The 14,555-nt window shown below is 40.0% G+C and overlaps 1 protein-coding gene across 1 annotated transcript in view; it reads left to right on the top strand.

The window, feature by feature from the left end:
• The window catches only part of RYR2 (ryanodine receptor 2), a 535,211-nt gene that overhangs the window by 246,826 nt on the left and 273,830 nt on the right, over positions 1–14,555 (top strand). The window contains exons 26-27 of the mRNA XM_068548931.1: positions 1,214–1,373; positions 4,955–5,102. Coding sequence (XP_068405032.1) covers positions 1,214–1,373; positions 4,955–5,102 — 308 coding nt within the window. The remainder of the gene's footprint in view (positions 1–1,213; positions 1,374–4,954; positions 5,103–14,555) is intronic.

Here is a 14,555-nt window from a genome sequence, read left to right as displayed (position 1 = left end):
GGCTTCCCTGGTGGCGCAGTGGTTGAGAATCTGCCTGCCAATGCAGGGGACACGGCTTCGAGCCCTGGTCTGGGAAGATCCCACGTGCCACGGAGCAACTAGGCCCGTGAGCCACAACTACTGAGCCTGCGCGTCTGGAGCCTGTGCTCCGCAACAAGAGAGGCCGCGACAGTGAGAGGCCCGCGCACCACAACTAGAGAAAGCCCTCGCACAGAAACGAAGACCCAACACAGCCAAAAATAATAAATAAATAAATAAAAATTAAAAAAAAAAAAAAAGAAAAATGGATCAGGAGCAGATCCTGACCTCAAAGCATGGTTGATTGTAGGCGACACGACAATGACAGAGAATGAAAGAGAAGCAACTGTACAATAGACTTTGTGCCAATCTCTCTCGTTAAATAGATGAGACAGCTCTGTGTGTGTGTGTGTGTGTGTGTGTGTGTGTGTTTGTAGCAGAGCATTCCTACTGCCCTAATATATGTCTGTTGAAAACTTTATTTTCAATTTTATATTTCTCCCAAAAGGTTAAAACTTATACTTGTTTGAATACTTTTCCTCTCCGGCTCAGAGTGTGGAAATAGTCTCTGGTATGAGTTCCCTAAAATCCAGGCCTTAATCATATTTTAGATGATTATATGCCTGGTATTTCCTAGTGTCTTATCTTATCTTGAGGCTTCCTAAATTATGTAACTAGGAATAGCAGTAGGGAAATAATGTATAAATGCATTAAAACTCCCCTGTAGAATAATGAATAGCTAGTATCTGAAAGCATACGCTGATTTATGAAATAAATATTACTTTAATATAACATGTAAATGTTGAAGAAAAATGAGGACTTAACAGGAAGAGAAATTTATCAGATGTTTTAATTACTGATACTTTGATTTATCATCCTGTAAAAAAGCATCAACTGTTTGGAACACAAACAAAAATAAATGCTTCTCAACTTTGAGAGACAGGTGTTGCCTCATTTCTGTTTTATTGGTGTGAAAATGAAAACATAAAGATCGTGTGGCCTTTGCACCGGATGAGTTTTTAGCTTAAGTGAAAGGGGCTCAGGCTTGCTGGACACATTACCACTGGTCACCACTGTGGTTTATGGAACAATAAGAATTAGGAACAATTGGAATTAACAGACTGTTGTAGGGATTTTTCAACCTTGACTGTTTTTGGACAGGCCCATTATATATTTCTTTGGCTTTGCTTTGTAGTTACCAGCTGACAAGTGGATACAAGCCTGCCCCGATGGACCTGAGCTTTATCAAGCTCACCCCGTCTCAGGAGGCGATGGTGGACAAGTTGGCGGAAAATGCTCATAACGTGTGGGCCCGGGATCGAATCCGGCAGGGCTGGACCTATGGCATCCAACAGGTACGTGGGGATTTAGCTCTACAGCACGTACTCTGAGATTGACTTAAGTAGGAATTAGTATAATTTGTAACAGGAGAGATTAAGTAATGACCATCGTAAAACTCACATCATATAGATATCTTTAATGTACATATGCACAGAAACGCCTGATTCAAGAAGTCAGACCACCCCAAGTCTGGTTGTTATCATGAGGGGCACAGTGAATATTACTAGACCAGTGATTTATAACATGGTTTTGTGGCATTTCTCTCTCTGAGATTGTATTTTAGGAGAAGCTTTTGAAATACGAGAAGTTCGAGATAAACTAATAATAGAAGAGGTCCACAATTCCTTATTTATTTTTTAATTAATTAATTTATTTATTTATTTTTGGCTGCATTGGGTCTTCATTGCTGCATGCGGGCTTTCTCTAGTTGCGGTGAGCAGAGGCTACTCTTAGTTGTGGTGCGCGGGCTTCTCATTGCAGTGGCTTCTCTTGTTGCGGAGCACGGGCTCTAGGCACGCGGACTTCAGTAGTTGTGGCATGCGGGCTCAGTAGTTGTGTCTCGCAGGCTCTAGAGTGCAGGCTCAGTAGTTGTGGTGTACGGGCTTAGTTGCTCTGCAGCGTGTGAGATCTTCCCGGACCAGGGTTCGAACCCCTGTCCCCTGCATTGGCAGGCGGATTCTTAACCACTGCACCACCAGGGAAGTCCCACAATTCCTTATTTAACACCCCTGGGACCAGATGAATTTCAGAATCCAGATATTTCTTGGTTTTCAGAATGGTGATACATTGATCATGTTACCTAGTGCCCTCAGCAGGGCAGCGGACTATATATAAATTATTCTTTGTTCAGCAGTGTAGGCTGATGATACCAAGAGGGGTAAGTAAAGATTATCCACAGCCTTGCATCAATTCAGATCATTTTTGCCACCAACTGAGTTTTTGTTAAACTTAGTAAAAAACCGACTTTTCTGAGTTTTCTGGATTTCAGAATCATGGATTTCTTTTAATGGTTGCACTCACAGGAATAACTAACAGTCATTGGGTCTATATTGAGATAGCAAAGCAGAGCAAATTTAGCCTTGCCTCTTAGTGACTGTGTGACCTTTAGAAAGCTACTTAAATTAATTTTCTCTGTGCCACTGTTTTCCTCCTCACTGAATTATTAAACTTCATTATATTACTTATGTATAAGAAAGGCTACAGCAGTGCGTTTCACCTAACAAATAATATAGAATAGTTTGCTATTATTGTAAGATGCCAGTCACTATGCATAGAGTTTTACATCTATTTTCTTCTTTAACTCTTGCAACAGTTCCATGAAGGATGAACAATTTTTATTGCCAATTCACATATGATGTACAGGGAGCTTGAGAACAGTTTGTCCAGCGCTACCCAGGTGGCAGAACCAGGTTGGAATCAATCCTTCTGACTCCAGAGCCCAAATTCTTCTCTTCCTTATCACAGTGATTCTTGACAGCTCATGGTGGGCAGTGCCTTTATTTAAAGATTTTTAGGAATAAACTGGATTATTACTTATAAACTTAGGCCATGGTTCAGGATAAAGGCTACATGTTGGTTTGAAAAATATGTTTCCAAAATTGTTCTTAACCAGTGACTCTTGTCATTTGCAAGGCTAAAGAAAACTCAGAGAGCCTTGATTTACTTCCTAAAATAAGCTAATTTTATATTGAATTAAACTGGTTGTAACTGATGAAATTGTCAGTACTCAATCCACTTGAGCTGAGTGTGTGTGTGTGTGTATGTGTGTGAGTGAGTTTGTATGTGTGAGTGTGTATGTGTGTGTGAGTGTGTATGTGAGTGTGTGTGTGTGTGAGTGTGTGTGTGTGTGTGCATGTGTGTGTGTGTGAACCTGAACCATATACCACAGGGGGATAAGGGGTCACATTTGCTCTCTGCCAAAGAAGCGCTCACTTGCCTGGCAGACCGCATGACTCTGTGGGACAAACCAGAACCCCCCTGGTGGCCGCCTCTTCCTTGTGCATGAGGGTCCTCCTCATAAAAACACAGGGCTCTGTCTGAGCTGGCCAGAGCTCTCCTTGGAACCGTTTCTCCATCCCCTCTCCCAGCTCCCACTCCATCCCTCCACCCCATTCCCCACTGACAGAGCACAAGTTTACTGGGTTATCTGAATGAGCGTTGTCTTTAATTTTTCATCGCCCTCTCCTTAACATAAATAATCTGGTTCACAACTAGGTCGTAAACTCCTTGAGAGCAGGCATTTGCTTGAGGTCCCTCTTCTCTGCCTCTCTAGCACACTTGATTTCAAGCACTTGTGTACGTGGAAACCCCAGGGCAGCTCCTTTTCACAATCAGATTCCCAGGACACCATTTCCAGAGAGTGTGATTCATCGGAGGCCTCTTAATTTCTCTACACGAAAAGTTGGGGGGCAACAACGAGTGTTGAAAGGGAGGGGTGCTGGCTAATGTGTCTTGAAGTTGCACTGGCAGTGCAGGCACTCTGTTTACGCTGCTTGTGTATTTGGGGGTGGCTTCGGAGTGGGGTTCCCCATCAGGCAACCCAGATGATTTGGACTCCAGGTGTCAGGAGATGGTCACATAGTCCGGATGAGGTATTTACTACAGATTTGCTAGGGAGGGGGAAGAAGAAATTAGGAAACAGTTTTCTTTGCTCTTCCCCAGCCAGAACAAACCCTGCCCACCACATACCATTTTTTTTTTCTGGAGAAGGTTGGGGAATATCCACAGCCTCTTAGTTCTTCTTCATGCTAAGGTAAATTGAGAATCGAGTATGCCTCCTGAAATATGGAAAGTTTGACAAAACCTGCAGCAGTGAGTGAGTGGAAAGAAGTAATTTCTTAAATGTTAGAGCCCTAAAGACTCGCAGCCCTGGGGTATCTCCACCTCCCATGGGATTAAGTTTTGTACTTACTCGTAAATTAGGTATCCTTTTCCAAGGTCGTAAGATAGCCTGTCCTCTTGCTTGGTCAACACCATTTTAATCACATTTTAAACTTGGGCCCTCTTTTGTAAAAGACGAATTGTGAGGTTTGTAGCTATTTCAGTATTCCTGGTATTACCTAGTTTCACCAGTTGATGGAATCAACTTAATGCATATTTTCCAAGCTATTTGAGGTCATGGGATGGCCGCCCACGCACTGAGTTTTCTCTGAAGAAGGGACAGCAGCCTGGTGTCGTCCTTTGACTCAAAAATCAGATGTCGGGTAATAATTAGGCTCTTCTTATAACAAAGACCTGTCAGTCAACTTGGCAAGGAAATGGTAGGTTCTCTTAAGTTAGCCCGTTGCCTTGTGACCAGGGCAGATGGAAGATGATTACTGAGATCCTTAAAGTCGGCTTTTGTTACTGCTGTTATTTTTACATTTTCTTCTCATGGAGAGGGCCTGATTTAAATTGATGCAGTTACCCACTTGATTAAATCTTTCATACTGATAGTATTTCAGTAACTCCTGCAGCCTGGGAAGACAAAGGGAAGGTAGAAGGCACAGTATCTACCTTCATATGCTTTATATTTGGATGTATTTGGTGGCTGTCTCATTTCCAAATGCTGTTGGTCACTCTTTGATGATCATGTGCCTTGTTTGCCTTCCTGTAGGATGTAAAGAACAGAAGAAACCCTCGCCTGGTTCCCTATGCCCTTCTAGATGACCGAACTAAGAAATCCAACAAGGACAGCCTCCGTGAGGCTGTGCGCACGCTGCTGGGGTATGGCTACAACCTGGAGGCGCCCGATCAAGATCATGGTATTTTCATTTTGCTTTCTTCTCCTCTTGTTGCAAAATAACATAGTAAGTTCTTTAAAGCCAAATGCGTGAATAAAAGGGGGAGTGTGCAAGATAGACTCCTTCAGTCGAAGAATGTAATTGAGGCCAGGAGTTTAGAGCATTTTTTGTCCTGAAGGACACTTGGAGGATTAGCCCATCTTGCAGCAGAGTGGCTCAGGACCGCAGTGATTCCGCAGGGGGAAGAAATGGGTTTACCTTCCCGAAGAGTCTGAGGGAGCAGTTAACTCCGTGATTCTGTTTTTGCCCCTCATTCCCACCTATCACAGCAGCTCTGCTTCAGAAGAGCTAGTTTTAGTGGTTTATGGGAGTAAACCTATAGTGGGAGCCAGTGTTTTCTAAACCTTCATTGCTTAGACTCTTACATATAGGCCATAGTAGTTAATTAGTGCAATATTTTGCTTTAAGGAAAACACTCTAGAATAGGCACTCAATAAATATGTGTTGAATAAATGGATTTTTAAAGGGTCTATGAAGAACAATATTTCCTTTGAATAATACCTTTTAAGAATATGGTTTAAGACGGTTGACACCTTAATCCTTTGCTCCTGTAGTTTGAGTTGGTGTTAATATCCATATTTTAAGGTTGCCAAAAATGACATGAGCTCTGCGTGTTTCATTGTAGTGCCTGTATTTTTTGATAGAAAGTTTTAAAAATCTATGTCAGATATTCTCTAATGACTAATATTTTCAGTGTAGTATCTGTGTATAGGAATTCAGTCTTAAATAGTAATGATAGGTAATATTTATATAGTGCTTATCATGTGTAACAAGTGTTTAGAAGACTTCTACAATTATTGTTTAATCCTCACAGTAACTCTCTGAGGATGGTCTGTGTACTATGCTCATTTTACAGATGAGGAAACAGATTCAGATACTTCTGTGTCTTCCCATTTACTAAATGGTAGAGGCAGGATCCCAACCCCAGATTTCAGTCCTTTGAGTTGAGTCAGTATGTAGTTAACATCTGGACAGTTCATTGTAGTTACTGAATCCTTATATTTGCTACAAATAAAATTAGATACCTGTTTAATAACAATAATGTTCATAATCATAATGTAACTTCTTACAATGTAATGTATCTTGAAGTCAGCTTTATAGCAACAAATACTTGGTAGATCTTATTATGAAGCAGATACTACTAGATATGCAAGATACAGAAAATATCCCTGTCTTAAAGGGTGTGCAGTCTACACGGCCCCTGGGATGGATAAACAGTAAAACCCTGCCAAGTCAAGACACAACAATTGGGAAGAGTTCTACAGCTGTCTGGTACAGAATAAGCCCTCAATGCTAATTGTTCTTTTTAAAATATTTTTAAAAAGAGGTATAGTTTTTATATAATAGAATGCACAGATCTTCAGTGTTCAATTTGGTAAATTTTGACAGTTGTATACACGAGAGAAACCACCACCCAAATGAACATGGGGACCATTTTCTTCATCACAGAAAGTTCCCTCTGCCCCCGAAAAGTAACCACTTTCTAAATTCTATCATCACAGATTAATTTTGCCTCTTCTTATACTCTGCATAAATGTAATCACTATATATTTTTTAAAAATCTTTATTGGAGTATAATTGCTTTAGAATGTTGTGTTAGTTTCTCCTGTACAACAGAGTGAATCAGCTATATGTATACACATATCCACTCCTTCTAGAGCCTCCCTCCCACCCTCCCCATCCCATCCCTCTAGGTGGTCACAAAGCACCGAGCTGCTCTCCCTGTGCTATGCGGCTGCTTCCCACTAGCTATCTATTTTACATTTGGTAGTGTATATATGTCAATGCCACTCTCTCACTTCGTCTCAGCTTCCCCTTCCCCTCCCCCCACACCGTGTCCACAAGTCTGTTCTCTACGTCTGAGTCTTTATTCCTGCCCTGCCACTTGGTTCATCAGTACCATTTTTCTAGATTCCGTATATATGCATTAATATACGGTATTTGTTTTTCTCTTTCTGACTGACTTCACTCTGTATGACAGACACTAGGTTCACCCACATCACTACCAGTGACTCAATTTCATTCCTTTTTATGGCTGAGTAATATTCCATTGTATATATATGTACCACATCTTCTTTAGCCATTCATCTGTCGATGGACATTTAGGTTGCTTCTGTGTCCTGGCTGTTGTAAATAGTGCTGCAATGAACATTGGCGTACATGTATCTTTTTGAATTATGGTTTTCTCAGGCTATATGCCCAATAGTGGGATTGCTGGGTCATATGGTAGTTCTATTGTTAGTTTTTTAAGGAACCTCCATACTGTTCTCCATAGTGGCTGTATCAGTTTACATTCCCATCAAATAGTAATCACTATATTTTTTATGTAACTTCTTTTGCTCAACATACTGTTTTTGTTTGTTATTTTATTTTATGTATTTATTTATTTATTTTGGCTGTATCGGGTCTTAGTTGCGGCACGTGCGATCTTTCATTGCGGCGTGAGCTCTTCATTGCGGCGCGCAGGCTTCTCCCTGGTTGTGGTGCGCAGGCATCTCTCTAGTTGTGGCGTGTGGGTTTTTCTCTCTCTAGTTGTGGTGGGTGGGCTCCAGAGCACATGGGCTCTGTAGTTTGCAGCACGCAGGCTCTCTAGTTGAGGCGCGTGGGCTCAGTAGTTGTGGCGCATGGGCTTAGTTGCCCCGAGGCATGTGGGATCTTAGTTCCCCAACCAGGGATCAAACCTGCGTCCCCTGCATTGGAAGGTGGATTCTTTATGACTGGACCACCAGGGAAGTCCCTCAATATACTGTTTTTGTGATCACCCATGTTTTCACAAGTATCACAAAATTAATTGCCGAGTAGCATTCCATTTGACTAATAAACCACAATTTTTTTAATCCATTCTCCTGTTGATATAGATTTGGGTTGTTTCCAGTTTTTGACTGTTATGAATAAGACTGCTATGAACATTTGTAGACAAGTCTTTGTGCAGATTTGTACTTTCATTTCTTTTAGGGTAAATAGAAGTGAAATTGCTGGGTCATAGGACAAACGTACATTTCACTTTACAAGAAACTTCCAAAACAGTTCTGCAAATATGTTCCCATGACCAATATGTGAGGGTATAGTTGCTCCCACATCCTGGCCAAGAATTGGTAGTGAATCTTTCCGATTTTAGCCCTTACAGTAGGTGTAAAATGGTATCTTATTGTAGTTTTAATTTGCATTTTCCTTAAGAATAATAATGTTGGCATCTTTTCTTATACTCGTTAGCCATCGGTATATCTTTTTTTATGAAGTGTTTGTTCACATCTTTTATCCATTAAAAAACCTGGGTTGTTTTGTCTTGTTTTTATTAAACTGTGAAAATGTATGTATTTATATATATAAACATATATGTATGTTCTTCTGGGTATAAGAACTATGTCAGATATTGGAAATATTTCCTCCCAGTTTGTGGATTGCTTTTTCATTATTTAAATGAGATCTTCCATGGAGCAGACGTTGTTGATTTTGAAGACTTGTAAATCTTTTAAAGAGTTAATTGATCTTATTTTTTTTTTGGTTAAACTTTCAGACATTTGTTTATCTTCCCACATCATCAATTGTGGATTATTATTAGTAAACTATCATAATTATGAGTGGCTGTGTCTAATATCTCCTTAGTGATTGTGGCATTCTATGGAGAACTTCAATCATTAGTCATAGTGACTCCTAGTTTCACAAAGCCACAATCTCTTTTTGTAATTACCTATTAAATGTACTCTTTAATGAACAATTGGAAATATCAGGCATACAAATGTTTATTAATAATACCTTAGGATAGTATAGCATTTTCCAGTGTTTTTGAATACTTTTATTTTTTTAATTATTTTTTATTAATTTATTTATTTGTTTTTATTTTTGTCTGTGTTGGGTCTTTGTTGCTGCGTGAGGGCTTTCTCTGGTTGCGGCGAGTGGGGGCTACTCTTCGTTGTGGTGCGCGGGCTTCTCATTGTCGTGGCTTCTCTTGTTGCGGAGCACAGGCTCTAGGTGTGTGGGCTTCAGTAGTTGTGGCACGTGGGCTCAGTAGTTGTGGCTTACGGGCTCTAGAGTGCAGCCTCAGTAGTTGTGGCGCACTGGCTTAGTGGCTCCGCGGCATGTGGGATCTTCCCCGGCTAGGGATTGAACCAGTGTCCCCTGCACTGGCAGGCAGATTCTTAACCACTGTGCCACCAGGGAAGCCCTGCATACTTTTAAAATATTTGATTCAACTACTCTATTAGGTATATACGTAATATAAGTACAATAAATACCTAACAAGGGTACAGTAGTCATAGAAGTTTTTGAGCTTCTTTCTAACTTTGTGTCTCCCTAGAGAGTATTAGATAAGAGAGATGAGAGTCTATATCTTTTCTGTTGGAAGATGTTATAATGATAATAATAAAGGTTTTGGGAAAAATCAACCATGGTTTTAAAGTCTGACATATCAGCCATTTGATATCCCCCAATTTTATTTTCATTCCTTCCCACATGAATATTTATATTTTGGGTGTCTAGAGTCTTACCTACATTTATAGGTCTTTCCTCCACCATTGCTTTTCTGATACTCGTTGAAAATTACATAGAAAGAGTGCTGCCCAAGTCAGGCTGACTCAGTTCTAAAGTTATAGATGACAGCCAGTGAATTAAGGAGAAAACAGGAAAGAAACAAGCCCACTGTATAGCTCAGAGAAATGATTAATCATGGCTCTAACAATAACCTTAAGTCTTCAAGGAAATAGTTAATTGTGGTCAATATTCAAGGAGGAGAATACATTTAGCCCTGTACAAAGAAATAAGCAGTGTATGCCAGAGAAAAATAATGGTGATTATATTTTAAAACATTATCAATTATGGGCATAAACTGTGTCAGATCTGATGTATTCATTTTTAGTGAGAACTGCATTCAGGAGGATACTGGATAAGATGTTATTCTGATGACATACAGTGTTTTATATTATTTACAGCCATAATAAAATTTCATCTTCTTAACACCTCTGTGAGGCAATGTATTACTACTTTATGGTTACCTACTTTCTTGAGACTTATATGAATTTCAAGAAGGAAGAAAAGGAGCTTATATTTACTAAATCCATCTTTGGGTTTCATGTTACTTCCATATTTCAAATCATCCTCATTTTCATTTGATTTTAATACATAGTTATTGAACATCTCCCGTGCTTAGTTCTGGGGATTGAACAATGAATAAGACGGTTTTGCCCACAGCTCGCTTTCAGGATAGGCAGGGAAGGTAGACTAAATTGTCAATGCTTTTATACAGTGTAAACATTAATGCCCAAGTGTCACAGCAGAGAGGATTTAACTGAGCTTGGTGGTGTCAGAGAAATCTTCATAAAGGAGGTGTATTAGTTATCTACTGCTGTGTAACAAATACCCCCCCTCCCTAAAATTTAATGGCTTAAACCAACAAATGTTTGTTATCTGAAAGTTTCTGTGGTTAGGGATTTGAGTGGATTAGTTAGGTCGTTCTGAATCATGGCCTCTCTTGAGGTTGCTATCAAGTCAGCCAGGGCTGCAGTCATCTGAAGACTTCAGTGGGGCTGGAGGATTTGCTTCTAAGACAGTTCACTTGCATTAGTTGTTGGTTAAAGGACTCAGTTTGTCTCTGGATATTGGCAAGAGACCTAAGTTCCTTGTCATGGAGACCTCCTCAGAGAGATGCTTCAGTGCCTTCACATGGCAGCTGGCTTCCCCCAGAGTTAGTAATCTAAGAGATAGTGCGAGGAGGAAGCCTCAATGCCTGTTACAATTACTTCTGCCATATTCTGTTTGTTGGAAGTGAGTCACTAAATGCATTGCACCCTTAAGCCCACACTTTTTGAAGGGAAGTGTGACAAAATATTTGGAGACATGTTTTAAAACCATCAAAGCTAGGGTGAAATTTAGAGGAATGAGTAGGAATCAGTGAGGTTCATGCGTTCCTGACAGAGAGGATGGTTTGTGTAAAGGCTTGGAGTGACAAGGGAGGGTTGCACGTGGGAATCAGATAGCTTTACATGGCCGAATATAGAGTGAAGTTTGAGAAGCAGGAGGAGATGAAGGAGAGAAGACAGAGACTGAAACGAGGGTTTTCTGTTTAAAAGAATTACTCCAGTGGCTCTTTGGAGAATGGGCTGAAGGTGAACAAAATTAGAGGTGAGGACAGCAGTTTGGTGGCTATAAAAGAAGTATAGATGAGGAGTGTTGAAAGCCTGATCTTAGCCAATACTGTGAATAGAGAGAATTCACAGAATTGACAGGACAGAATTGTTTGGCATTTAGAAATAGAATCAGTGGAAGGACGAAGGAGTGTCTGGGATGGCTTCTGGGTTAGTAGCTGGTGAGTACCTTCACATTCACTGGGAGCACAGGAATTGGAGCAGATAGAGATGGGAAATTGGGGAGATTTTGAGTTTGATTTTAAATATGTTGAGTCTGAGATGCATGTGAGACAACTAGACGGAGTAACCAAGGCTCAATACATATGTATATATGTATACACACACACACACACATATATGAAGCTGAGACTATTGCTAGAGAGAAAAAGAGGGTTAAAATTTTCATTTTTTTAAATAGGAGAAATTTGGACATTTTTAAATGCTAAGGAAAAGAATCAGAGGAAAGGAGAGTTGAAAGGAAAGGAGAGGAACTTGACGAAGTATGATCTGAGGATGGTTGGGGGTGGGGGAATGAAATTCACAGCATGGGTAAAGGGTTTGGCCTTGTATAAAAGGGAGACCTAACATTTTTGTCTAATAAGTCCAATATCTCGGCTTCCTCAGTGACAATTTCTATTGACTTTTTTCCCCCTGTATATAAGATGTACTTTCTTGTCTCTTTGCATGTCTCACTATTTTTGTTGAAAACTGGACATTTTAAATAGTATAATATGGCAACTCTGGATTCTCCCTTCAGGGTTTGTTATTGTGCTTGTTGTAATTGTCGTTACTTATTTGTTTAATGAATTTTCTTAACTAGTTCGGTAGAGGATGTTTTGTTTGTCATGTGTGGCTGCTGAAATCTCTTATTTCATCAGCTTAGTGGTCAGCTTGTGATTAGACAGAGACTTCCATAAATGGGACCTATAAATCTCCCAGCTTTTGTCAAGGGAGGGACTCTGTGTGCATGTTGGGAGATGCCTTGGACACACAGCCAGCCAGTCTCCACCTCAGCCTTCACTTACGGCTTTTGCAGAACCTCAGGGTCTTCCAGATGTGAGAACTTAAGGCCTTCTCAGGTCTTTTCCTGAACCCAGAACCCCGGGCGTGAGCATGGCTTACTAGATCACCAGGATTATGTTGAAACTTTTCACAGCCTATTGTGGATATCCCATTCCCCAGCTTTTCTTTTCAAATATTTTGGACAGCTTGTTGTTTGCCTCAGCTGTTATCGCCACCTCAAGCAGCTGCAGTGTTAAAAAATGGCCTCTGATTTTCAACAGATGACCCTGGGGAAAAGATTGTTTGCATGGGCAAACTCTAAATCAGGTCAAATAAAGATAAGTATTGCCAGTGGAATTTTCCAAGGAACTACCAGAAAGGTGAAATAATGACAGTTATGTGTGAATGGGGCTTGGAGGAGCGCCACTCTGCTCTGTCCCCTCCAGAGGCTTCTAGCTTGCTGATTTTCACTTTAATTGAAGGCCTATTGGTTTTCATTGTACTGTGCATCTAGGAAGAAAGGAATAGCACTAAGTCAAGTTAAAGCACCACTAAGCTTGCTGTCCTTACAGCATATTGAGCCATTTTTTATTGAATAAACACTCCCCAGATTGCTGCCAGCCTTTGATTAATTTTTAGAGCTCTGAAAAAGTTGATTTTGACCATTTTTTCCATTGTTCTCATTGCTTTTACAGAGAAGAGTAGTTTTGGAGGTCCATACTTGGCTATTCCTTCTGATGTCACTCAGCAGTAAAGATTAGAGAGAGTTGTTTGTGGGATGGGACAGAGAGCAAGTTTCAGAGAGATAAAAAGCAGAGAAACATTAATGGTCCAATTGAGGTTAGAGACTTTGAGTTAGTAATGGTGCCAGTCTTTTGTGTGCGTGTGTTTTCCAGCAAGCTCAGCAGAGCAAGTATAGATGGTGAGAATGAGATAGTAAAATTAGACAAAGATTGGGGTTAACAGAGCAAGTGAGGAGAAGAGTAATAGAGCAGGAAGGTACTGAAAGCTGTAGAGATAAGGAAGGGAAGCCGCAGAGGAAATTAATGAGTTTGAAGAGTGAATGTGTTTGAATAAGGAAATGAGAAAACTGGGAGGAAAAATGGTGATCAGAGGATGGCATGGTTTCTGCATTTTAAGAATTTAAAGATAGAACCCTTGATAGCTGATTGACAAGTTTCAGTCTTACTGAAGTTATGTGATTAACGAACGGAGAGGCTCATGTAAAATATTCCACAATGGAGGCTGAGATCCTGTATTTTTTTCTTTCTTTTTTTTGGCTATGCTGCGTGGCTTGCGGGACCTTAGTTTCCAGACCAGGGATTGAACCTGGGGCCATGGTAATGAAAGCACCAAGTCCTAACCACTGGACTGCCAGGGAATTCCCTGAGATCCTGTTTTTCGTTCACCAGTGTGTCCTGGAATCCAAGAGCCCGCCTACCTCTTAGTAGGGATTAAATTGATGTATATGGAAAATACGTAAGAAAGATTCATTTTCCAATTGGAGGAATCAGTAAGGGGAAAAAATGGCATCTGAGTTAGCTGCTGAAGAGGTGAAAATAGCAGCAAGAAGAGGTTGGTGGGAGAAAGGACATTCCTGACAGAGGGGAAGTATATCTGATGTCATAAAATTTAGAAAGAGTTGAGGGGAAATTGATTGTCTAGTTAGGCTAAATTATAGGGTCTAAGTGAGGACAGAACAGTAATAAATGGAGGTAGAAGGATTAGGCTAAAATATGGAATATTTTGAAAACCCAGTTGAGAAATACGGTAAAGTTATACGAGGAGTTCTAGCGCCAGGAAGTTTTAAAGCAAAAACTTGATTTGTGATCAGAGTTTAGAACAACAAAATAACTATGACAACAGTGGGAAGGAACAGATTGGAGGGGGAGAGTGCTTGGACAGAGAGACCAGTTGGGAGGCTTTGGGAATATTGTGATCTTCAGGACAAGGATGGTGAAAAATGGAAATTAATAGATAGATGTGAGATTTTATGGAATAAAGCAAAATGGTGATCACTAAGATAAGATTTAAAACATTAATTTGTAATTGACTGTACTGCTTTTGCTGACATTAAAAAAGTTAAGGACAAAAAATTTTTGATAAAACTGAATCTAACCTTATGTAATTGGTCAGGGCTATCATTTATTTTCTGTTAGTCAGCAGAATGATGATTTGTGTATTCCAGAATGAATATGAACTCAATATTTGAATTATACTATTTTTGGAGAATTGTTCTAAATAATATTTTAAAACATTTGAAAAAGTCATTTATTTTTATTCATTACAA

Source organism: Eschrichtius robustus, chromosome 7 (genome assembly GCF_028021215.1).
Source record: "Eschrichtius robustus isolate mEscRob2 chromosome 7, mEscRob2.pri, whole genome shotgun sequence".
NCBI lineage: Eukaryota > Metazoa > Chordata > Mammalia > Artiodactyla > Eschrichtiidae > Eschrichtius > Eschrichtius robustus.
The sequence above is the reverse complement of the archived record's forward strand: the minus strand, read 5'-3'. Positions and strand labels throughout refer to the sequence as shown.